The 23,958-nt window shown below is 39.2% G+C and overlaps 2 protein-coding genes across 10 annotated transcripts in view; one reads left to right on the top strand and one right to left on the bottom strand.

The window, feature by feature from the left end:
* The window catches only part of SRPK2 (SRSF protein kinase 2), a 236,111-nt gene that overhangs the window by 31,450 nt on the left and 180,703 nt on the right, over positions 1 to 23,958 (top strand). The gene's annotated exons all lie outside the window — the stretch shown is intronic.
* LOC308622644 (small ribosomal subunit protein eS26-like) lies at positions 9,165 to 10,214 on the bottom strand (the record flags this gene model as incomplete). Its single annotated transcript, XM_081244209.1, has 1 exon — positions 9,165 to 10,214. The coding sequence occupies one exon, from the start codon at positions 10,212 to 10,214 to the stop codon at positions 9,915 to 9,917; it is 300 nt and encodes a 99-aa protein (XP_081100335.1). The 3' UTR covers positions 9,165 to 9,914.

Raw genomic sequence — 23,958 nt, 5'->3', positions numbered from 1 at the left:
CTATTTTGATTGGGATTGCATTGAATCTATAAATAAATTTGTGATAAATGACATCTTAACAATATTGAGTGTTTGCTCCATGAGCCTGATAATTCTGTGTTCATTTAGGTTGTCTTTAATTTCTTTCAGCAACATTTTATAGTTTTCAGTGTGTAGGTCTTACATATCTTTTGTCAGATTTATCCAAGAATTTAATATTTTTGATGCTATTACTAGTGGTATATATTTTTAAATTTCAAAATTTTACTTTATTATAGTTAGCACTTACATAAATCATGTTTATGGATTCTGGAATTAGACGTGGATTTAAAATGCAGCTTTGCCACTTTTTTTTAAGATTTATTTATTATTTATTTTATTATTTTTGGCCGCATTGGGTCTTAGTTGCGGCACGTGAAATCTTCGTTGAGGCATGAGGGCTCTTTGTTGTGGTGCACAGGCTTCTCTCTAGTTGTGGCGTGTGAGTTTTCTCTTCTCTAGTTATGGCGCACAGGCTCCAAGGCCCTTGGGCTCTGTAGTTTGCGGCACCCAGGATCTCTAGTTGAGGTGCGTGAGCTCAGTAGTTGTGGCACGCGGGCTTAGTTGCCCTGCAGCAAGTTGGATCTTAGTTCCCTGACCAGGGATCGAATCTGCGTTCCCTGCATCGTTAGGCAGATTCTTTACCACTGGACTACCAGGGAAGTCCCTGCTACTTTTTTTTTTAACTAACTTTATTTTTTTAAATTTATTTCATCTTACTTATTTATTTTATTTATTTATTTATTTTAGCTGTGCTGGGTCATTGTTGCGGCATGCGGGCTCTCTAGTTGCGGTGCTTGGGCTTTACAGCATGTGGGCTCAGTAGCTGAGGCGTGCGGGTTTAGTTGCAGTATGTGGGATCTTAGTTCCCTGATCAGGGATCGAACCAGGGTCCCCTGCATTGGGAGCGTGAAGTCTTAACTGTTGGACCACCAGGGAAGTCCCTGCCACTTCTTGTGTGACATGAATTAACCAAAAGTCATTCAGTCTCTCTGAACTTGTTTCCATCAGTAAAATGGAGAATGCTTATAGACAGGGTTTCTTAACCTTGACAGTGTAGATTCCAGTCACAGCTGCTCAGACTGACAAATGAAAAATGTCTTCAGACATTGCCAGATGTCCCTGGGTAGGGGTGAGGCGGACAGGATATAAAAATCACCCGATTGAGAACCATTGGTTGTTTTAATTTCATGAGATTACTGTGAGGGTTAACTTGATATGTATGGAAAGAGTTTAGAGTACTTATCCATGGCAGGCGGTGATTGAGTGATACCATATCACACATTCTTCAAGTTGTTTTGGCAACTTAAGGTATTTTGTTTACTCTAAATAAGCTCAGAATAGGCAGCCTCTGGAAAGAAATCATTTAATTATGTCTTAGAGACCAGGGAACTTTTTTTTTTTTTTTGCATTATGCAGACCTCTCATTGTTGTGGCCTCTCCCGTTGTGGAGCACAGGCTCAGGACGTGCAGGCCCAGCGGCCATGGCTCACGGGCCCAGCTGCTCCGCGGCATGTGGGATCTTCCTGGACCGGGGCACGAACCCGTGTCCCCTGCATCGGCAGGCGGACTCTCAACCACTGTGCCACCAGGGAAGCTCCAAAATTTATTTACTGATTTTATTTATTTGGTTTCACTGGGTCTTAGTTGAGGCATGCATGTGGGATCTAGTTCCCTGACCAGGGATTGAACCCGGGCCCCCTGCATTGGGAGCATAGAGTCTTATCCACTGCATCACCAGGGAAGTCCTAGGGAACATTTTTAAGAAAAATATTTCCCTCCCTCCCTCCCTCCCTCCCTCCCTCCCTCCCTCCTCTCTCTCTCTCTCTCTCTCTCTCTCTCTCTCTCTCTCTCTCTCTCTCTCCTCCTGTTGTGGAATGAGGCTTCTCTCTAGTTGTGGTGCACGGGCTCCAGAGCGTGCGGGCTCATTAGTTGTAGTGGGTGTGTGGGCTCCAGAGTGGGCGGGCTCAGTAGTTGTGGTGCGTGGGCTCTCTGGCTGTGCCGCGCGGGCTCGTTTGCCCCGTGTATGCGATCTTAGTTCCCCAAACAGGGATCCAACTGGCATCCTCTGCATTGCAAGATGGATTCTTAACCACTGGACTACCAGAGAAGTCCCCAGGGAACATTTGATAAAGAAATAATTTGGTGTGGGTGTTTTATACTAGTTTGAGAAGGTATATCTAATTACATGTCTGCATGGCAGTCAGAAAGAAATGAAGAAATGGAGGATCATTAAGAAATTAAACTGTTGTCTGCTTTCTGTTGTGTCACATCTTCCTGGTGTGGTTTTATTATATTATGTCAAAGGTTGTGGATCTCCAGAATATCAGTTATAAAAATCAAGTGTGTTTCAAAATGCCGTTAGCTTCACCTTTCCTGATGGGCGTGTGTTGTTTCTTTGCTGTTCATCATTCATTTCATCATCTTTTGAAAAGAGCACCCTAATTTCATTTTGCAAAAATCGTATAGTATTGAGAGTGTTAGTGGAAGTGCAGCTGGGAGGATCTTGCCTTAGCCAAGAGATAGGCACTGGGTGTAATCTAAACCTGGAGTTTCCTCCCTGGAATTTGCATCCTGCACCCAGTGACTGGAGACCCTGTGAGGTCCCCTGTAACTTTCTAACAACTCTCCTTCCCCTTTTTTCTGCATGGAGTTGGCTCTAACAAATTGATGTTTACCCCTTCTCTCAAATAGCATAGATAAAATCTGCAAAGGGCCCAGAATTGCTTTGAAAACTGATATATAAGTATGTACTTATAATACATATTATCTTATCTGATTTTAACATATTTCTTTTTTTTCATTTCTTTGATTTTCCTACCAGTGGAGGGCTGTTTTGTGAGAATAAATCTGATCTACAAAAAAATGTCATCTGAGAATGTCCAGCCTTTTTGAGTAAATTTTCTTAGGTCTGTGTTTGGTGCTATAGACTTCTATGACTGACACAGTGAAGTAATTTTAACACTAGTAAGCCAGAGAGTAGGAAATGTTTTACATTCAACAAAGACTCTCATTTCCCATTTTTAAAAGACTGTTATTCCTTCGTAGGTTGGAATAGTTTTAGTATGTTTAATTGCAGGGATGAGCATCTCTGTCTCAGACTGAATACCAGGCAGAGGTTGTAGAAGTCCATGGTTCATCCTATGGAGAGAATGATGAAAACTGACATTTGTTGTCAAGGTGACTGGGTAGTTTTTCCTGTCTCTTGTCTTGGATGCAGATAGCCTTTCTGGATATTTAGAAGGAGATTGATTAGGACGTGGCTAATCTTGTGATTGCCTGATGAGTTTTAGGCCAAGAGATAGTTTGAGGAATTGCAGTCTTGGAAAGTGGATGAGGTTAGGTAGAAGTTGGTAAGCTTGTTAATTAAAATAGAAAGATGGCCAGTGCCAGCTTCCAGGGCATCCCTTTCAATGGCAGTTTAACATTTCTTGGGAAATTAAAGCAGAAGGCATTTGTTAGGCTTCGTTTACTATTTAACTTTACTTAGATTAGAAGTAAATTACTGTGCTTAAAGGATCTTGTTTTAAAAGATAGACTTGAAGCTTCCGTTTTAAGAAGGAGTTCCATCATTGGTGGGAAACTGGTATGTAAAGTGTTAGTATTTAGTCTATTAAGATTATATAGTACAGTTTTAACTTTGTTCTTTTAGACATAACTGTCTTTGTACTGTTCACAGTGTGAATGTTTATTCAATATTTTATAACACCTCCCAGAAAGTTTTAACTAACATCAAGGTGTTTTGTTTGTTTGATTTGTTTTATGGTTGGGAAACTAGTATTGAAAATATAACGAGTTCTGAAAATATCTGTTATGCCCTTTTAAAGGAGGGCAGTGGTTGTGCTTTGTTTGTTTGCGGATCACAGTATCTGGAATTTCAAAGAAGATCAACGGGTATCTCAGTAGAAACCCCCTGCGCTGTTAAAAATTGTTGATAAAAATTCATATCCTTTAATCACAGGAAAGCCACTGGAAAAACACTGTCATGGTTGTTTTCTTCATAGTTTATAATAGATTAGTAGCTATACATTAGATTGTGGAGAAATGTAGAGTAGGCTGGGATGGCTGGGGATACATAGTGAAAGATAATAAAACTGCTCTCTATATGTTGTAGCTTGTATTTGAAATGTTCTTATTACTCTTTTCTTCAACTTATGTATCAGCAGTTCTCAAGCATTTTTGTCTCAGGACCACTTTATGCACTTAAAAATCATGGAGGACTCCCAAATAGCTTTTGTTTATGTGGGTTATATCTTATCAATATTTACTATATTAGATTTATCAATATTTACTCTATTAGAAATTTAATTTAAGAAGTTAAAAATTATTTGTAAGTACATTTATTGTTATTTAAAATGATCACATCATGGTCACATAAATAACATATTTTTTAAATGAAAAATAACTTTTCCAAAACATTTACTGAGAAAATGGCATTGCTTTACATTTTTTGTGAGACTCTTTAAATGTCTGACTTAATAGAAGACAGTTGGATTCACATATTTACTTCTTTGTTCTGTCTATTGTGATGTACTGTTTGCATTGAAGCAGGGGTCCCCAACCCCTGGGCCGAGGACTACTACCTGTCCTTTTAGGAACCTGGCGGCACAGCAGGAGGTGAGCGGCGGGGGAGTGAACAAAGCTGCATCTGCTGTTCCCCATCGCGCTCCCCATTGCTTGTATTACCTCCTGAACCATCGCGCACATTACCGTCTGAACCATGCCCCTCCCCCCACCCCGTCCGTGGAAAAATTGTCTTCCATGAAGACACCGTGTCTGGTGCCAAAAAGGTTGGGGACCGCTGCATTGAAGTATATATGAAGGAAATCTGGCCTTGGATAAGTTTACTGTTAGGAGAACAGTGTTTTTATAGCCTTTTCACATAATTGTGGATATTTTTTATTACTACACTAAAACTTGGTAAATGTTAGAAGAAAGGTTGGTAGAAGAAAGGTTGTATTGTGGAATCTGAACCCATATTGATGGACTTTAACATAACTGTTGCTTTAAAATCTATTGATTTTCTTGCAATTTAAATGACTTTTCCCTCCATACATGATTATGGAAAATATTAGCTTACCGAGTTATGCAGATCTTCCAAATGTTGACACATACAGTATCCAAAATTAACACTTGTTAACATCTTATCAGAAAGTGTTTAATTATTGAGACTTGTCACACTTAGGGTGGCAGGTATAAGTTTTATAGATTTCTAATATTCTCTTAAAACCTTAAATTTTATCATCAGCAACAAATACTTTCATCTGTTTTTCTGTAATTGATAGGTTCTCTTCACTCATTTTTAAGAAAATGTCTGCTATATACCCAAGTCTGAGTAAGCATAATTTGTATATATGTTCTTTCAAGTAAAAATGATGTTTCATGAAAAAAGTGGCTCGTTCAGCTCTCACAACTCAGACAGTTGTCCGAGTGCTTTTTCTTGAGAGAGGTATCATATTTTGGTGGGCAGCAGTAGTTTTTATGTCCATTTTATTACACAGAATTTTAAAAGTAATAGCGTGGAGATTAGTAAAAATAAATTTTACTTCCTCATTAAAGACCTTCTTAAGTGAAAAGCACCCCCCCCCCTTTTTTTAAGATAGTGGTGAAGTATACACTGACTGGTACAGGTAGGGATCATTGCTTTGATTCCTGCTAAGGCACCAGCGCTTTTACCCACCATTATTATTGCACCGTCAGTGGAAGAAAGCAAACAGTATTTTAGTAGTATTCTCAGGGGCCACAGAAGTCCTTGAAAATATACCATCTGAACATAATTAGCTTTGCTTCTTTCTAAATGTGTATGTTTTATTTGGGCCCTGCTTTGAATGAACAGTCTCACTCAGCATTCAAGACTCAGTTATTACTGAATTTTTCTGGAAATCTCAGTTTGATGTTATTTCTTCCTTCAGCATTTTGTTAACAGTATTTAGCACAATGTGATGGTGTGAGCTTCTTGAAGATGAGAACTGTCTATTAATCTCATCATATTCTCCTATACTTGGTGCATAGTACCTAGATCACAGTACATGACCAGTAAATGCTTGTGGAATGAAGGAGGTGATTGAAACAGACCTTTAGCAACGCCAAACCTAGCCTCGGATCTTTACTAAAAGAAAAAATGGCCCTGTGTACCTGTATTTAAAATTCCTGAGGGAATGTTTTTTGGGCACAGAACATTAGGTATTATTTATAACGATGACTTAGAGTTATACATAAAAGATAAAATTATACTTATTGGTCTTTGTGTCAGAACAGGATTTCCATGACTAATTAATGCAAAAATGGATCAAAGGAGCAAGTTTGAATGTGTCTTTGTTGAAAACCCTTTGTAAAATAGGAATAGAAAGACCTTTCCTTAAAATCATTAAAAAAAAAATCAGTCTTAATGATAGTCTTGATCATGGTAAATGTTATGTATATTACCATTCCCATTAAAATCAGGAACTAGATTGGTTGACAGTTCTCCCTCATTGTTGCTTGGTGTTAATTCTGTAAATGTTGGTGCAGTCAGATATACTATATTGTCTACTTGAAATCTGAGAATGATACGTATTTTGAAAATTATAATAATCAAGAAGAGTTAAAGAAAGTTAACTTCTAAACAAAAAAATTAGTAATTTAAAAGTATTTCAACAATAATGAAAACCTCTGTTTACAAAAGAGTACCAAAATGATGATTTCTCTTTTGTAATTAACATTTAAGCAGGTAAATAATTTGGACAAGTTACATAATTAGAACATGAACAGTTAAGGTCAGTGCTTTTAACTTGAGACTCTTAGGTGAGACAGATTATTTTAAAAATCCTGTAACAGTTTCCCCCAAATTTATTCAAAGGTAAAGTTTCAAGTCAACTTTTATTTTTGCCTCATAATAATTTCAGATTAGTACTGTGTTTATCTTAAAGCATTTTCAGGTTTCAGTTATAGGAATTACATTGAAAAAGCATTTTCTTCTTTTTTAAAGTTTTTTTTTAGTTATGAGAAATTTGAAACTTAGAAGTTGAGCCAATAGCATATTAAATCCCAAGCACCTGTCACCTAAATTAAAAAAATATTCTTTTTGCTCCATTTCTTCTGTTTTTTTCCCTTTTTGTGAATATGTTTTAAAGCATATATCGGATACATTATTTCACTCCTACATACTTCCATATGCATGACTGTTTCAGCATGGGCTTCCATAAGAAAATACCATAGACTGGGTGGCATGAACAACAGAAATTTATTTTCTCACAGTTCCAGAGGCTAGAAGTCTGAGATCACGGTGCCAGCAAGGTTGGGTTCTTGTGAGGGCCATCCTCCTGGTTTGCAGACAGCTTTCTGGCAGAGTTCTCACTTGGAGAGAGAGAGTAAATTCTCTGATATATCTTTATAAGGGCACTAATGCCATCATAAGGGCCCTACCCTCATGATGACATCTAAACCTAATTACTTACAAAGGCCCCATCTCCAAATACTATCACATTGTTGGTTTAAGACTTCAGTGTATGGGGCTTCCCTGGTGGCGCAGTGGTTGAGAGTCCGCCTGCCGATGCTTGGGGACACGGGTTCGTGCCCTGGTCCGGGAGGATCCCACATGCCGTGGAGCGGCTGGGCCCGTGAGCCATGGCCGCTGGGCCTGCACATCCGGAGCCTGTGCTCCGCGGCGGGAGAGGCCACAACAGTGAGAGGCCCGCATACAGCAAAAAAAAAAAAAAAAAAGACTTCAGTGTATGAATTTTGGGCTGGGGAGAGGGGATACAATTCAGTTCATAGCAGTGTCTACAAGATTTGTACATTTTCTTGTGCATAATCACAGTGCCATATTATATCCAACAGAATTAATAAAATTCTTTGTTGTCATCTAAAACCCAATCTATATACACATTTCCACAGTTACTTAGTCATTTTACAGTTGATTTGTTAGAATTGGGATCCAAAAATAAGTCCATGTGTTACATCTGTTTGTTATGCTTTTTAAATCTGGGTAGCTAAAAGGATGGTTTTAAAAAGCAGTGCAGTGGGACAACTGGCTTTTTCTTCTAACAATAATTGTGTAAAAAAAAAGTGAAGAAGAAAAAAATAATAAAAAAGACAAAAAGGGAAGAAGGAGAGGGGAGGGACTGCTGTAGAGTAAAAGTAACTTAAAGTGCAAAATAAACAAATGTAGTATATGGATTTTTTTTTTTTTGGATCCTTATTCTAACACTCAGCTGTGAAAAGGTGGAAATATCCTGAATTCTCTAGCTCCAACATTCTAGAAAATAAGGGTGTATAAACATTTGAATTGTAAAGAAAAAAAAATTCCGAAAGTATTTTAATTAAAGATTTTTATAGTTATCACAAATTACCATTGTATTTTAGTTTTAAAAGTCTTAACACATGAATGAAAATTTTATGTGAGGATATTGTTAGAAGTCAAGATACAATTAACTCATGATACAGCTTTAAAGACTTCTCGAAAGCTGAATTCATCACAGTAGTTTTATAAAATTTTGCAAAGAACACTGCTAAGATTTAAAAAAAATTTTTTAATTTATTTATTTGGCTGCATCGGGTCTTAGTTGCAGCACGTGGGATCTTTCGTTGAGGCATGCAGGATCTTTTGTTGTGGCACGTGGGCTTCTCTAGTTGTGGTGTGCAGGCTCTAGTTGTGGCACACGGGCTCACTAGTTGCGATGCATGGGCTTAGTTGCCCCGCAGCATGTGGGATCTTAGTTCCCCTACCAGGGATCAAACCTACGTCCCCTGCACTGGAAGGCGGATTCTTAACCACTGGACCACCAGGGAAGTCTCTGCTAAGATATTTTTGACTGTAGTGAATATTTGAGGTGAAATAACATTATTGAAATATGATTTTAACCAGTAGATGGCAACAAATCAATATCTGAATGTAGTTTTAAGAAAATTGCAGGAGAAATAGTATAAATCATCAACAAGGTACATTAAATTTTTTTCCACAAATAAACATTTTGTGCTTATGTCTTTAATATATACTTGCTTGCTTGCTTATTTATTTATTTATTTATTGCTGCATTGGGTCTTAGTTGCTGCGTGCCGGCTTTCTCTAGCTGTGGTGAGCGGGGGCTACTCTTCGTTGCGGTGAGCAGGCTTCTCATTGTGGTGACTTCTCTTGTTGCGAAGCACAGGCTCTAGGTGCGCAGGCTTCAGTAGTTGTGGCACATGGGCTCAGTAGTTGTGGCTCATGGTCTCTAGAGCGTAGGCTCAGTAGTTGTGGCACATGGGTTAGTTGCTCCGTGGCATCTGGGATCTTCCCGGACCAGGGATCGAGCCGTGTCCCCTGCATTAACAGGTGGATTTTTAACCACTGCACCACCAGGGAAGTCCAATATTTGCTTTTTAATTTGAAAAATTAATATAGATTTTATTTTTATGTGATATGCATTGTTCATTTTAAAGCCGTGATTGATTTTTTTTTTTTTTTTTTTTTTTTTTGGTACGCGGGCCTTTCACTGTTGTGGCCTCTCCCATTGCGGAGCACAGGCTCCGGACGCGCAGGCTCAGCGGCCATGGCTCACGGGCCCAGCCGCTTCGCGGCACGTGGGATCTTCCTGGACCGGGGCACGAACCCGTGTCCCCTGCATCAGCAGGCGGACTCTCAACCACTGCGCACTCTCAACCACTGCGCCACCAGGGAAGCCCCGTGATTGATTTTTGATAGTTAGATGATTAGTTTATAGTTGTATTTAAAAACTGAGCATTACTGCAGTTATTTGGTTTATTAGTTGGTAGAAGCTAGTAATCAGTGGTGATTTGGGGAATTATTTATTTATTTATTTAAAGTATAATTTCCACTTTATTGTCTTTCCAGGGGACAGTATTTCTTTAGTCTTTAAGGACTTAGCTCCTTACATGGGCTTTGGTGGAGGTTGTGGGGCAGCACCAGCAGGTCTAAATCAGGGTGGAGGTGTTTGGTCCTTCTGGGCTTCCCGAGAACGATTCCTGACTACCTTGCTGTGAACGGCACAACTCACACAGTAATGTAGTTTGACATACAGCTTGGGAAGCACACAGGCGTCGAAAACACTCGCTTCGGAAATGTCCCGGACGGCTGCGGCCTCTACGATGTTCCGAATGACGAACTTCTTAATGGCCTTATCCTTGGGCACGGAACGGGTACAGTTGGTACAGCGAATAGGCTGCACATGGCCGCGGCCCTTTTTGGCACGACCATTGTTCCTTCTTTTCTTGGTCATCTTGAAAGCGAGGAGGCGAAAGAGCGGGAATTATTTTTATTTGCCTTGATTGGAAGTTTAATAATCATCTAGTTAGTAAGTAATGTTATTTAACTTAATAAAAATAAGTTTATACTTTTTAAGAAAACAAACTGTAGAACTGTGTGATAGAAAAAATTGGGAAAAATCTGTGTTTATCGATACGGGGTATATTTCCATGATTATTGTAATGCTGTGTAAATGCTGTAGATCTATTGGTATTTTTATCAACTATATACACAACATTGCATCAGAAAGTTTGATACCTGACACAAAAGTGTAGCACCTTTGTGAAGTTTTCCAACAACTCAGTACTATATATTGTTGATGGATATGTGTATATTCTCTTCTCTGTCTGTTTCTCTGTCTCTTATAAAACTTTATGAAAATGGACTAGCAGGGTTACACCAGAAAGTTACTGCTGTTTGGAAGTAGGAGGGGAGATTGGGACTTGAGTTTGTTTTAAAGGGTAAATTTAGCTATTTTTTGTAATATTAGCAGTTGTTAATTCTGAAAAGCTGGAATGAATCTTTGTTAACAATACTTTTTGTTCCTTTCTGTATCTTTTGAATTAAAATAGACACAACTGAACATAAATAATCCTGAGCGGAGCAGCTAGTGATTACAAAATGTTAATTATTTGTGAGTTCAAGTTAAAAAATTTAACAATATATACATTTTGCATTTTGTCCATATATACAAACTAAATGTCATTATTTAATACTTGATAAAGTAAACATTTTGGGCATTATTTAATCTATACTCATCTTTCTGATGTAAACTTAATGCATCACAATTTATATAGTTACATATTTGTAGGCTTTTTGGTGGTTTCTTATTTTTTATTTTATAAACGTCCCTTCGGCAGATAACTTTTGTGCAGTTAGTTCTGAGAGGAGGAAAAGTTAATTTTTGGTAAATAGGAGTCTATTGAGTCTAAAGGTAAGAGCAATGCTATAGTTTCTATTATTTAATTTTAGATTGTCTTTATTTTTATCAGGTTTTTCTTTTTTAATTGAAGTTTGGGACTTCCCTGGCAGTCCAGTGGTTAAGACTTCGCCTTCCAATGTGGGGGAGGGGGGGCAGGGCAGGGGGTTGTGAGTTCAATCCCTGGTCCGGGAGCTGGGATCCTACCTGCGTCATGGCGAAAAAAAAAACCCCAAAAAACATTAAAAAAAAAAGAAACAGCAATATTGTAACAAAAATTCAATAAAAGACTTTAAGAAGTCTTTAAAAATTCAATAGACTTTTTTTTTAATCTTTACAAAAATAAAATTGCAGTTTAGTTGATGTACAATGTTGTGTTAATTTCTTCTGTCCAGCAAAGTGATTCAGTTATATATGTATACATCCTTTTTATTTGTTTATTTAAAATTTATTTATATTTATTTATTTATTTTTGGCTGTGTTGGGTCTTTGTTGCTGTGTGTGGGCTTCTCATTGCAGTAGCATCTCTTGTTGCAGTGCATGGGCTCTAGGCGCCCAGGCTTCAGCAGTCGTGGCTCGCAGGCGCAGTAGTTGTGGCTCACGGGCTCTGGAACACAGGCTCAGTAGTTGTGGCACATGGGCTTAGTTGCTCCACGGCATGTGGGATCTTCCCAGACCAGGGCTCAAACCCATGTCCCCTGCATTGGCAGGCGGATTCTTAACCACTGCACCACCAGGGAAGCCCTGTACATGCTTTTTAAAATATTCTTTTCCTTTACAGTTTATCATAGGATGTTGAATGTAATTCTCTGTGTTATAAGTAGGTCCTTGTTTATCCATTCTGTACATAAAAGCTTACATTTAGATTGTCTTTAAAAAGAGCAAACTAATGTACAGTTCTGTTGATTGTATGCATGTACTTGCCCTTCCTCCTCCCTGGCAACTTTTGGCTTCATGTTTGATTTAGTTTTGTTAGGTGAATAAACGTAGGTGGCTGTGAAGAATGTACTTTTCCCATGTAATGGTGTATTGTGTAGGAATATGTGTGCTTCTTAGTACTTTAAAATACCATCTTTCATCACTTGCCTTTGTTTCATTTTCTCATTCATGGTGGCTCTGGGCTCTTGGCTGCCTGTGGCCTTGTGCTGGTGTTTTCCCTACTCTTCATCTGGCTGGTTTCTTGTTCTTCCTTAAGCCATCGGCTTTGATGTTGTGCCTCAGAATTTTTTCACGACCATCCGATCTACGGTGCCTTCTCGGTTTTGTTCTCTTGGAGCAGTGTGTCTTTTCCTCTTTAGTGCTTACAGGAAGTTTCCATTGCCTTGTGTACTTTTTGCCCACCTCCCTACTAGACTTAAGCTCTACATAAGCCCTGTGAGATCAGGGGCCTTGTGTGCTCTATTCAAACATTCTGAAAATTCAGGGCCTTCCTCAGTGCTTAGAATATTGTGTGCATTTTAATAAATAGTTGTTGAATGAATGAACTCTAAATTTAAAGGCTTCAGTTTTACATGTCAGAACTTATTTAACTTTCTTCTGTTCGTTCTGTAGTAATGAATTTTTCTCTGCAAAGCTAGAGTATGCTTTCTGGATCGAGTTTTTGTTTTCTTGGATTGGAAGAATCAATATTGTGAAAATGACTATACTACCCAAAGCAATCTATAGATTCAGTGCAATCCTTATCAAACTACCAATGGCATTCTTCACAGAATTAGAACAAAAAATTTTACAATTCGTATGGAAACACAAAAGACCCCGAATAGCCAAAGCAATCTTGAGAAAGAAAAACGGAGTTGGAGGAATCAAGCTCCCCGACTTCAAACTATACCATAAAGCTACAGTAATCAAGACAGTATGGTACTGGCACCGAAACAGAAAGATAGATCAGTGGTACAGGATAGAATGCCCAGAGATAAACCCACACACATATGGCCACCTAATTTACAACAAAGGAGGCAAGAACATACAATGGAGAAAAGACAGCCTCTTTAATAAATGGTGCTGGGAAAACTGGACAGCTACATGTAAGAGAATGAAATTAGAACACTACCCAATACCATACACAAAAATAAACTCCAAATGGATTAAAGACTTAAATGTAAGACCAGATACTATAAAACTCTTAGAGGAAAACCATAGGAAAAACATTCTTTGACATAAACCACAGCAAGATCTTTTGTGACCCACCTCCTAGAGTAATGGAAATAAAAACAAAAATAAACAAATGGGACTTAATTAAACTTAAAATCTTTTACACAGCAAAGGAAACTGTAAACAAGACAAAAAGACAACCCTCAGAATGGGAGAAAATATTTGCAAATGAAACAACAGACAAAGGATTCATCTCCAAAATATACAAAAATATATGGAGCTCAATATCAAAACAAACAATCCAGTTAAAAAATGGGCAGAAGACCTAAATAGACATTTCACCAAGACATACAGATGGCCAAGAGGCACATGAAAAGATGCTCAACATCACTAATTATTAGAGAAATGCAAATCAAAACTACAATGAGGTATCACCTCATGCTGTTCAGAATGGCCATCATCAAAAAATCTAGAAACAATAAATAGGTGTGGTGAACTTGCCTGGTGCAAGTAAACAATAAATAGGAAAGGGTGTGGTGAAAGGGAACCCTCCTGCACTGTTGGTGGGAATGTAAATTGATACAACTATGGAGAAACAGTATGGAGGTTCCTTAAAAAACTAAAAATAGAACTACCATAAGACTCAGCAATCCCACTAATGGGCATATACCCCGAGAAAACCATAATTCAGAAAGAGACATGTAGCACAGTGTTCACTGCAGCACTGTTTACAATAGCCAGGACATAGAAGCAACCTAGGTGTCCATCGACAGATAAATGGATAAAGAAGATGTGGCACATATATACGATGGAATATTACTCAGCCATAAAAAGAAATGAAATTGAGTTATTTGTTGTGAGGTGGATGGACCTAGAGTCTGACGTACAGAGTGAAGTCAGAAAGAGAAAAACAAATACTGTATGCTAATGCATATATATGGAATCTAAAAAAAAAAAAAAAGGTTCTGAAGAACCTAGGGACAGGACAGGAATAAAGACTCAGACATAGAGAATGGACTTGACATGGGTGGGAGGGTGAAGCTGGGGCAAAGTGAGAGTAACATCGACATATATACACGACCGAATGTAAAATAGTTGGCTGGTGGGAAGCAGCAGCACAGCACGGGGAGATCAGCTGGGTGCTTTGTGATGACCTAGAGGGGTGGGATAGGGAGGGTGGGAGGGAGGCTCAAAAGCGGGGGGATATGGGAACATGTGTATGCATATGGCTGATTCTCTTTGTTGTGCAACGGAAACTAACAAAGTATTGTGAAGCAATTATACTCCAATAAAGATGTATTTTAAAAAAAGGTTTTGTTTTTATGGATTATTCTTTATATTTAACTTTTTGACACATCTGAAATTTATTGTGTAATATCATGTGAAGTATAATCCAAAGGAATTGTGTAATATCCATTTGCCTTAAACTACATTTATTGTGCATTTCTTATTGTTATTTGTGGTTACTAAGAATTTAAAATGTAAATCTGTAGAGATACTGTTTTCGTCCATTGATTAACGTCTTTTCTGTTCAAACTAGGAAAATCTAGTTTTGGGTTTTTTTTGTTAATGCCTGAAGTTTTGTTATTTTTTTAGCTTTTCAAATCTATTTGTATTTTATGAAGAAATTTCTTGTAAGGTGAGTGAATAAATTAGATGACTAATAGGCAGTATGTCATGGTGAAATATGTAAAGATTCAGGCAGTGTGGGAGTAAAGAAAATTTTGGAGGGGGTGGTTGAAACTGGGAAGCAGCCCGTTCTGTGATCAGTATCATGTCGGCTCCTATCTGAGCCTGGGGCCCTGTGTCATCCTTTGTTGTTGTTGCTCTTAATACCTTTTACTGCTGGACTGCAGGTTAATTTAAAGCTCCCCACTCCTCACACCCAATCCCCTATATGATCCCAATCCATTTTGTATGATGTTGTGGTTTATGACTGGAATGAGCCAGGGGTAGATAGAGTCATTTGTGTGGCTCCTTTGGAAAGTCTGACAGTCTGTATTTCTGATACCTTCTAGAAGAAACTTGTATGTTTGAGAGTTCCTTAAATTCGCTCATTCAAATTTAGTGCCTCTGTCTTCCATTCATTCAGCAAGTATTGGGCACCTAGTATAAATGGGCATTGCTAGACACCGGGGATACAATAATGGACAAGCAGATGTGGGCCTCTTCCCCTAGCATTTTGAAATCTAGTTGGGGAGTCAGATGTATAACAGACAATTATACATATCAGAATGAATGCAGAGAGATGGGAGAAGAATCAGGTGCTATGGGAAAAACTTTACCTGGATTTGGCAGGGAAAAGGAACATTTCTTGAAGGTCAGGATGCTGGGGAGGGATGAAAAATCAAGAGAGTGTGGCAGTGGTTGACAAACTTTTTCTGTGAAGTACCAGATAGTACTTTTGGCTTTTCTGGCCACATCTCTGTTGCAACTACTTAGTAACCCTGTGATTGTAGTGCAAAAGCAGCCATGGACAGTAAACAAATGAATGAGTGTGGTGGTGTTTAAATCAGACTTTATTTATGGACACTGAACTTTGAATTACGTATAATTTTCAGGTGTCATGAAATATTATTCTTTTGATTTTTTTTTCCTCCCGCAACCATTTAAAAATATAAAAACGATTTTTAGCTTACATGTAAGAAAAGCAGGCGGTGGGCTGTAGTTTCCTGAGTCCTAAGATATGGTGCTAAAAAATCCCATTATCAACTCTTCATAAAAATGAAGCTGTTGTGCAATAGACCTGTAGTCAGTGCATGTATTATGCTTTTAGTAAGACACACATTTGTAGGTAGGGTTGAAAATTATAGTATTTCTGCACCTCTAGCTGTTCTTTTGAAATATTCCAGTAATTCTGGAAGGTGAAAGTAAAGGATGTTGGGGATTCTGAGGGTGTGCACACAGAGGGGCTTGCCTGGTGCAAGTAATAGTAAACTCAGAGGTCCCAGAGTCTAGTCGTGATCTTGTCAGTTATTGACTCTTCAGTGTTGGGCAGATCATTGCACTTTTCTGTGCCTCGTTTGTGAAAAAGAGAAAATAAACAACATAGATACTGCTCATTATTACTGCAAATAATTAGTATACTTCAAAGCATCATGCAGTGTCAACATAAATATCTTAAAATTACACAGCCATTTCTGGCATCTTCCCATATAACGTGTAGATGTAAGATGGCATTATGATTGATTACGTTGTGTCACCAAGACCTGTTCTTGAAGAATTCAGGCATCATGCAGATGTTCAGGTATTGTTCTAGGTATGGGGATACACAATAAACAGAAATTGTTCTGTCCTTGTGGGTTATAAATAAATAGATAGATCATACCAGTCATAAGTGCTGTAGAGAAAATAAAGGCAAGGGGATAGATAGGTAGGGAGCGTGGGGATGGTGGATGAGGAGGGAACTGGGAGAAAGCCTCTAGAAATGAGGTGTGAACCAAGACCTTGAAGATTTGGGGAGTGGAGGCGCTCTCAAGGAGGACATACAGTGCAGAGATCCTGAGGTAAGAAAAGGTTTAGTGTACTTGAAAACAGAATAAAGGCCAGCATGCATATATGAGACCAAGTGATGTAGGGAGGTAGGGGACAGATTTATAGGACCTAGTAGACCACGGAGTTGAGTTTGGATTTTATTCTGAGAAGGATTAAAAGGCTCTTGGAAGATTTTGAGCAAAGGATTGAAATAACCTAAGTCCATTTAAAAGTGACAGATCTTTTCCCCTTCCTCCTCGACAATTTTGTCCTAAAGCCATTAGGTGATGCATAACAAGGTGGGTACTCACAGTGTGAGGAGGGGGTGTGGGGAGCTGTTGGCCCCGAGCAGCTTATTTGGGCCCAGGTGGGACGAGAAGGGTGGCCTGGGACAGAGTGTCCGTGTTGTGAGGGCCTGGAAGAGTCAGAGCCCAAGCAGGGCGAAGAGAGGATCTCTTTGACCTGGTGGCCTGGTGTGGGATGCTGCAGCTCAGTCAGTTACGTGAGTGTGCTAAGGGGGGAGCAGACCGCTTGGGGAGCCGGCCCGTCGTCTCCACCATGTGTAGGGGGTGGCCCAGGTGGAGTGTGAGGATTAAGCCTGGTAATCTATCAGTCTCAATTTTCTGATCTTGATCATTTTCTTGTAGTTATCTAGACCATCCTTGTTTTTAGCATTTGAAGATGATGGAACATCATGTTGGCAGCTAACTCTCAGGTGGTTTGGGGAAAACAAACATTCCTTTGTACTGCACTTTAGTGTAATTTTGTTGTTTCAAAACTGAAAAAAAGAGGGCTTCCCTGGTGGCGCAGTGGTTGAGAGTCCGCCTGCCGATGCAGGGGACACGGGTTCGTGCCCCGGTCTGGGAAGATCCCACATGCCGCAGAGCGGCTAGGCCCGTGAGCCATGGCTGCTGAGCCTGCGCGTCCGGAGCCTGTGCTCTGCAAGGGGAGAGGCCACAACAGTGAGAGGCCCGCCTACCGCAAAAAAAAAAAAAAAAAAAAAAAACTGAAAAAAAGAAAACCCAACAATGTCCCTCTGGCCACTTCATGGGGAATGGACTGTAGAGTGGCAGGAGTGAAAGTATGGAGACCAGGGAGGAGGCTGCTGCAGTCTGGTCTGGGCGGGTTGTGATGGTGGAGTGGGCAGGTGGTCTTGGTGGAGGAGGTGAGAATTGTCAGATTGCAGGTTTATTCTGAAGGTGGAGCTGACTGGATTTGCTGATGAGGTATGAGATAAGAATCAAGATAGTTTCGTAGTTTTTTTAAGGCTTGAGGAAGTAGGGAAAGATGATGCCATTAAATAATGCATGAATTCATTTAAAAAAATAGGGTTTGTGAGAAGAACTGGTTTCTTGTCTTAGCTCAGCCATTGAGATGGTGTGTGAACTTAACTTCTGCATTGACATTTCTGGTTCTTGGTTGCTTCATGTGGGTAGCATGGTATAGAATGTTTACAGTGGGACCAGTAGGCTACTTTAGCCATAGGAGGTCTTGATTTCAACAAGGCATATGATCTTCTCTCATGACACTTTGTTGAAGAGCTAGATGTGGTTTATATAATAGAACACCTGTTCTCCAAAATTAGTAATTAATGAATTAAGTACTAACTTCCAAAGAGCTTGTTAGTGGTGAGGTGAAATACTTTGAAACTATTTTGTTAAATACTTTTATCATCGACTTGGATGAAGACCTAGGCTACCTGATTATTAAATCAGTATACTAGGGATCTTGAGAGCTGCCCTTTTGGAGAGGATACAGTTGGGATTCATGAAAGTCTTGCTTGAGTGAAACCACCACTAAGTAATTATTACTGATGAATACCTTCAGTTAACTTCCTGATGTACCTACTTCAGTGTACATGGTAGACTTTACAATAGGCATAATAGGATTACAGGATATTAAATGGTAATAGATGGGAAAACTCAAGGCATGATGCCTGATCCACACACCTGCTAAATGTCAGTAACATTCCTCTCCAGTCAAAGGGGGTGTAACAGCCTTGCTTTTCATACTGTACATTCGTTAGTTTTTCGGTTATGAATCATTTAGTCAGAGTGCTTTTAAGGAAAGACAGTTTGAATCCTTTCAAAAATTTGTTTCTATTGTGCATACTTGAGTTGGCTTTCTTGAAAAAAAGTTTTCTTAGGTGAATTTTTCAGCCAGTTAGCTTGGCTCCACTATGGAAAGGTGTAAGTGAAGTGATGTGTCCTCAAATCACTACTGTAGTATAAAGATATAGATATATTTATATAATACTATGCATAATATAGAGGTATTTTCACCTCTTGGAAACTAATGTACTATTATTCTATTTTGTTCTTCTTAAAATATTCACTCTAAAGGCAAGAAACACTGTTCCCCTCTGTTGTATTAGTATGTAGCATCTTGTACACTTTGGTGCTCAGTAAGTTACATAGTAAGTAAATGAGAAGAAAGACTTCATTGTTCTTAACATTCTGAACAGTGCCAGTAATGTTTTGTTTGCCTCAAAGATCAGCCCTTAGGGCTTCCCTGGTGGCACAGTGGTTGAGAATCTGCCTGCTAATGCAGGGGACACAGGTTCGAGCCCTGGTCTAGGAAGATCCCACATGCCGCGGAGCAACTAAGCCCGTGAGCCACAACTACTGAAGCCTGTGCATCTGGAGCCTGTGCTCCACAACAAGAGAGGCCGCGACAGTGAGAGGCCTGCGCACCGCGATGAAGAGTGGCCCCCGCTCCCCGCAACTAGAGAAAGCCCTCGCACAGAAACGAAGACCCAACACAGCCAAAAATAAAATAAATAAATTTATTAAAAAAAAAAAAAAAAAGATCAGCCCTTACAAAAAGTAATAGACTGCCTGCAATGTCTCAAATATGAGATATGGGTAGGTGTTTCAGAGAAATTTCTGTGCGGTTCTGCCTTGTGGTTTGAAGTTGAAACCTTAGGAGGAAGTCCTTTGCTGCCTGCAGTTTCTAATGTTTTGCTGGTAATGCAGGCTTGAACAGTTGTCACTGCCTGCGCTCACAGAGGCTTCTTCGTTTTTGAATTTTATTAAGGAAGTTTTAGTGTATACTTTTCTCTAGTGTTCTTTTTTCCCTGGCATAAAATTTCAATCTTGTGTAAATGTACATTCTTACTATTTCTTTTCATAGGTCTTTTTGACTGAGTTTTTTTCTCCAGCTGCATCCACACTATGCGCCAGGGTCTCCGAAGGTGTTGAGAGGAGACCACCGAGCTGGGGAAAGCATTCCTGGCTGAGGTAGAGATATGTGACTAACAAATGAGATATCTGTGCAAACTTTAAAAAAATTGAGGTGAACATCACAAGACATTAAAGTAACCATTTTAAGGTGAACGGTGGCAGTTGGTACATTCAGAGTGTTGTGCAGCCACCAGTTCTTTCTAGTTCCAAAACGCCTCATCATCCTCAAGAGAAATCCTGTATGCATTAAGCAGGTGCTCCCACCCCTCCCCTGATGCCGCCCAACCCACGGCTGCCACCCGTCTGCATTTTGTCTCTCTGGATCTACCTATCCTGGATGCTTTATATAGTAGAATCATAAAATATGCGACCATTTGTGTCTGGCTGCTTTCACGTTGCTGAATGTTTCCAAGAGTCATCCCATTGTGGCATGAATCAGTACTTTATTTCTTTTATTACTGAATAATATTCCATTATTTGTATATGCCACAGTTTATCCGTTCATCCATTGATGTATATTTGGGTTGTTTCCACCTTTTGGCTGTTACGAATAGTGCTGCTATGAACATGTGTATATGTATTTGAGTACCAGTTTTCGCTTCTTTGGGTTATATACCTAAGAGTGGAACTGCTGGGGTCATGTTGTGATTCTGTGTTTACTTTTTTGAGGAACCACAAACTTTTCCCCAGAGGCTGTGCCATTTGGTATTCCTTCCAGCAATGTGTGAGGGTTTTCTCTACACATTTACCAACACTTGTTGGTTTCCTTTTTCTTTTTTTTTTTTTTTTAACTTATAGATATCTTTGTGGGTGTGAAGTGATACCTCATTGTGGTTTTTGTTTGCAGTCTCTTAATGATTAATGATGTAGAGCATCTTGTCATGTGCGTGTTGATCACTTGTACCTCTTGGGAGAAATGTCTCTTCAAGTCCTTTACCCAGTTTCTTTCTTTTTTTTTTTTTTTTTTTTGCGGTACGCGGGCTTCTCACTGTTGTGGCCTCTCCCGTTGCAGAGCACAGGCTCCGGATGCACAGGTTCAGTGGCCATGGCTCACAGGCCCAGCCACTCCGCGGCATTTGGGATCTTCCCAGACCGGGGCACGAACTGGTTTTCCCTGCATCGGCAGGCGGACTCTCAACCACTCCGCCACCAGGGAAGCCCCCTTTACCCAGTTTTTAACTGGATTGTCTTTTGGTGGTTGTGTTTGTTATATATTCTAGGTATCAGACCCTTATCACATATGAGGTTTGTTAATATTTTCTCTTCTGTATGTTGTCTTCCACTTTTTTGATAATTTCCTTTGTTGCAGAAAAGTTTTAAATTTTGATAAAGTCCAGTTGTTATTTTTCCTTTCTGGAACATGCTTTTGTTTTTATAATCTCAGAATCTGTTGCCAGAATCAAGGTCCTGAGTCTCTACCCTGCCCCCCCGCCCCCCACGTTTTCTTCTATGAGTTTTATGGGTTTAATTCTTATATTTAGGTTGTTGATCCATTTTGCGTTAATTTATGTTTATGGTGTAAGATTGGAGTCCAGCTTAAGTTTTTTGGAATGTGTATATCCAGTTGCCCAGGTACCATTTGTTGAAGAGACTTCTTTCTCCATTGAATGGGCTTGGGTGCAAACTTACTTCTGTGTGTATGTGTATAGGCTTATCTAGAATTTACTTCTAACTAGGAGCTGTATATGAGAAGGTTTGGGGGAGGGGCACAGTCTCGTTTTAGGTGATAAATGGGGATTCGTCACTTGAAAGTAAAATGAGCTTTAGGGACTTCCCTACTTCCCTGGTGGCACAGTGGTTAAGAATCCGCCTGCCAATGCAGGGGACACGTGTTTGATCCCTGGTCTGGGAAGGTCCCACGTGACGCGGAGCAACTAAGCCCGTGCGCCACAACTACTGAGCCTGCGCTCCAGAGCCCGTGCTCCACAACAAGAGAAGCCACCGCAATGAGAAGCCCGCACACCACAACGAAGAGTAGCCCCCGCTCTCCACAACTAGAGAAAGCCCACGCGCAGCAACGAAGACCCAACGCAGCCATAAATAAATAAATTAAAAAATTAGCTTTAACTATAAATATAACTATTTTAAATTAGATAGTTAAATTAGTACTGACTTTATTTTGGCCATTGAGTCCTCTTATAAGATCTATTTAGTATACCTTTTGTAGATGAGTAATGTGGAAGTGAGCTTACTGGCTCCCTTTTCTGAAAACTTATAGTTTATTCTGTAATTTATTCTCAGGGTAATTAATGTGCTTTTAAAAGTGAGAAACAGTAAAGAAATTATACTGATACATTTGCTTTATGTTTTGTTTAACAAACTTTTTGCATATGTAGCTTCTCCCTTTTTGTCTTCCAAATACTTAAGTTCGCAAAATTTTTGTGTTGGCGGAATTTAAGGAATTAAGGAGAAAAGTGCTGAGCAAAATACGAATATTGGCTTAAAAGGTTTGTTCTTGTACCTTGTTAGGGACGTGTGTGGGTGTTTGTGTGATTGTGAGAGAGAGTGAATGTGTGTGTGTGTGTTTTAAAGCATAGATGTTGCTTTACTCTTTTGAAAAATAATTTGTCTTAAACAGCAAACCCAAGTAGCAGACAACATTGCAAATAAAAAAATATATAACTAAAGATTTGATGAACTGGATTACTAGAAAAAGACGTTGATTATTTGGGGGAAAAAACTAGAAAAAGTGTAAAAAGCAGCTTATGTTTCTCCCCTTCTTGGATTAAATTTGAGTGCATATTGAGGGACTTTCCTGGTGGTCCAGTGGTTAAGACTCCATGCTTCCATTCCAGAGCGCACGGGTTCCATCCCTGGTCGGGGGACTAAAATCCTACATGCCGCATGGCGTGGACGGGGGTGGGTTGGCGGGGGGTGGGGGGGAGTGCATGTTGAAAGTCAAAACTAAAGCTTGTTAAAGTTAATCATTAATATGTTTCTTAAAAAGTTTTCAAGAATGTAGAAAAGACAGAGAAGGTAATTTTAAACTTTAATAATATTGCTAATGAATATTAAAAATTTTTCATAAAGCCACAAATACCTGGAGGCTGTTGTACTTAAACCCCTATATTCTGAGTGCCTAGTGTTTAATAGTAGGTAATTCTATTTTGATTGTAACTCTTTGCTATATTGAAAAGGACATTTGCAGTGATGAAAAATTTTGTCTTAGATTCACATGTGTAGAACTTTTAAATAATATATTAGTTGCATTTTCACAGAAATTAGAGATTTGTAAAGGTGATGCTGTGAACATTTTTCTTGACTGTGACATTGTCAGTTTTGAAATACTGTGAATTAGTTTTTTATATATGACACATTTCATTTTCACTCTTTTGGATTTGTGTTTTATTTTAGTTGAGATTTGACTCCTGGTCTACTTGAAAATATTGCTTGGGTTTTGTTTTAAAACATGAATTTGACTCATGCATGTAAATTAATGTTCTATAAATTGGCATGCAATCGTTTGATTTGTGATTCTCTTTGGAGTACAGTAGTTAAAAACTGGACATATGAAATACTGATACTTCACTGCTCTCCAGTGCCAGGATTTTATACCAGGGTCTAGTGGCAGAGCCTGAAGGACATTATCAGTTATTCTTTTTTTTTTTTTTTTTTTTGCGGTACGCGGGCCTCTCACTGTTGTGGCCTCTCCCGTTACGGAGCACAGGCCCCGGACACGCAGGCTCAGAGGCCATGGCTCAGGGGCCCAGCTGCTCCACGGCATGTGGGATCTTCCCGGACCGGGGCATGAACCCGTGTCCCCTGCATCAGCAGGTGGACTCTCAACCACTGCGCCACCAGGGAAGCCCTAGACTCTTAAAGATTATTGAGATCAGAGAGCTTTTGATTTGGTTTATATCTATTATAGTTACTGTATTAGAAATTAAAATTGAGAAAAATTAATTCATTTAAAAGAATAAATAGTAAACCCATTCCATGTTGACATAAATAGCATACTTTAAAAAAATAAATTGATTTATTTATTTAAATTTCTTTTTGGCTGCATTGGATCTTTGTTGCTGTGCACGGGCTTTCTCTAGTTGCAGCGAGCG

The sequence above is a fragment of the Mesoplodon bidens genome, assembly GCF_964165515.1.
Source record: "Mesoplodon bidens genome assembly, chromosome: 9".
In the NCBI taxonomy this organism is placed as follows: Eukaryota; Metazoa; Chordata; class Mammalia; order Artiodactyla; family Ziphiidae; genus Mesoplodon; species Mesoplodon bidens.
Note: the sequence above shows the minus strand (reverse complement) of the source record. Positions and strands in the feature narration are given on the sequence as shown.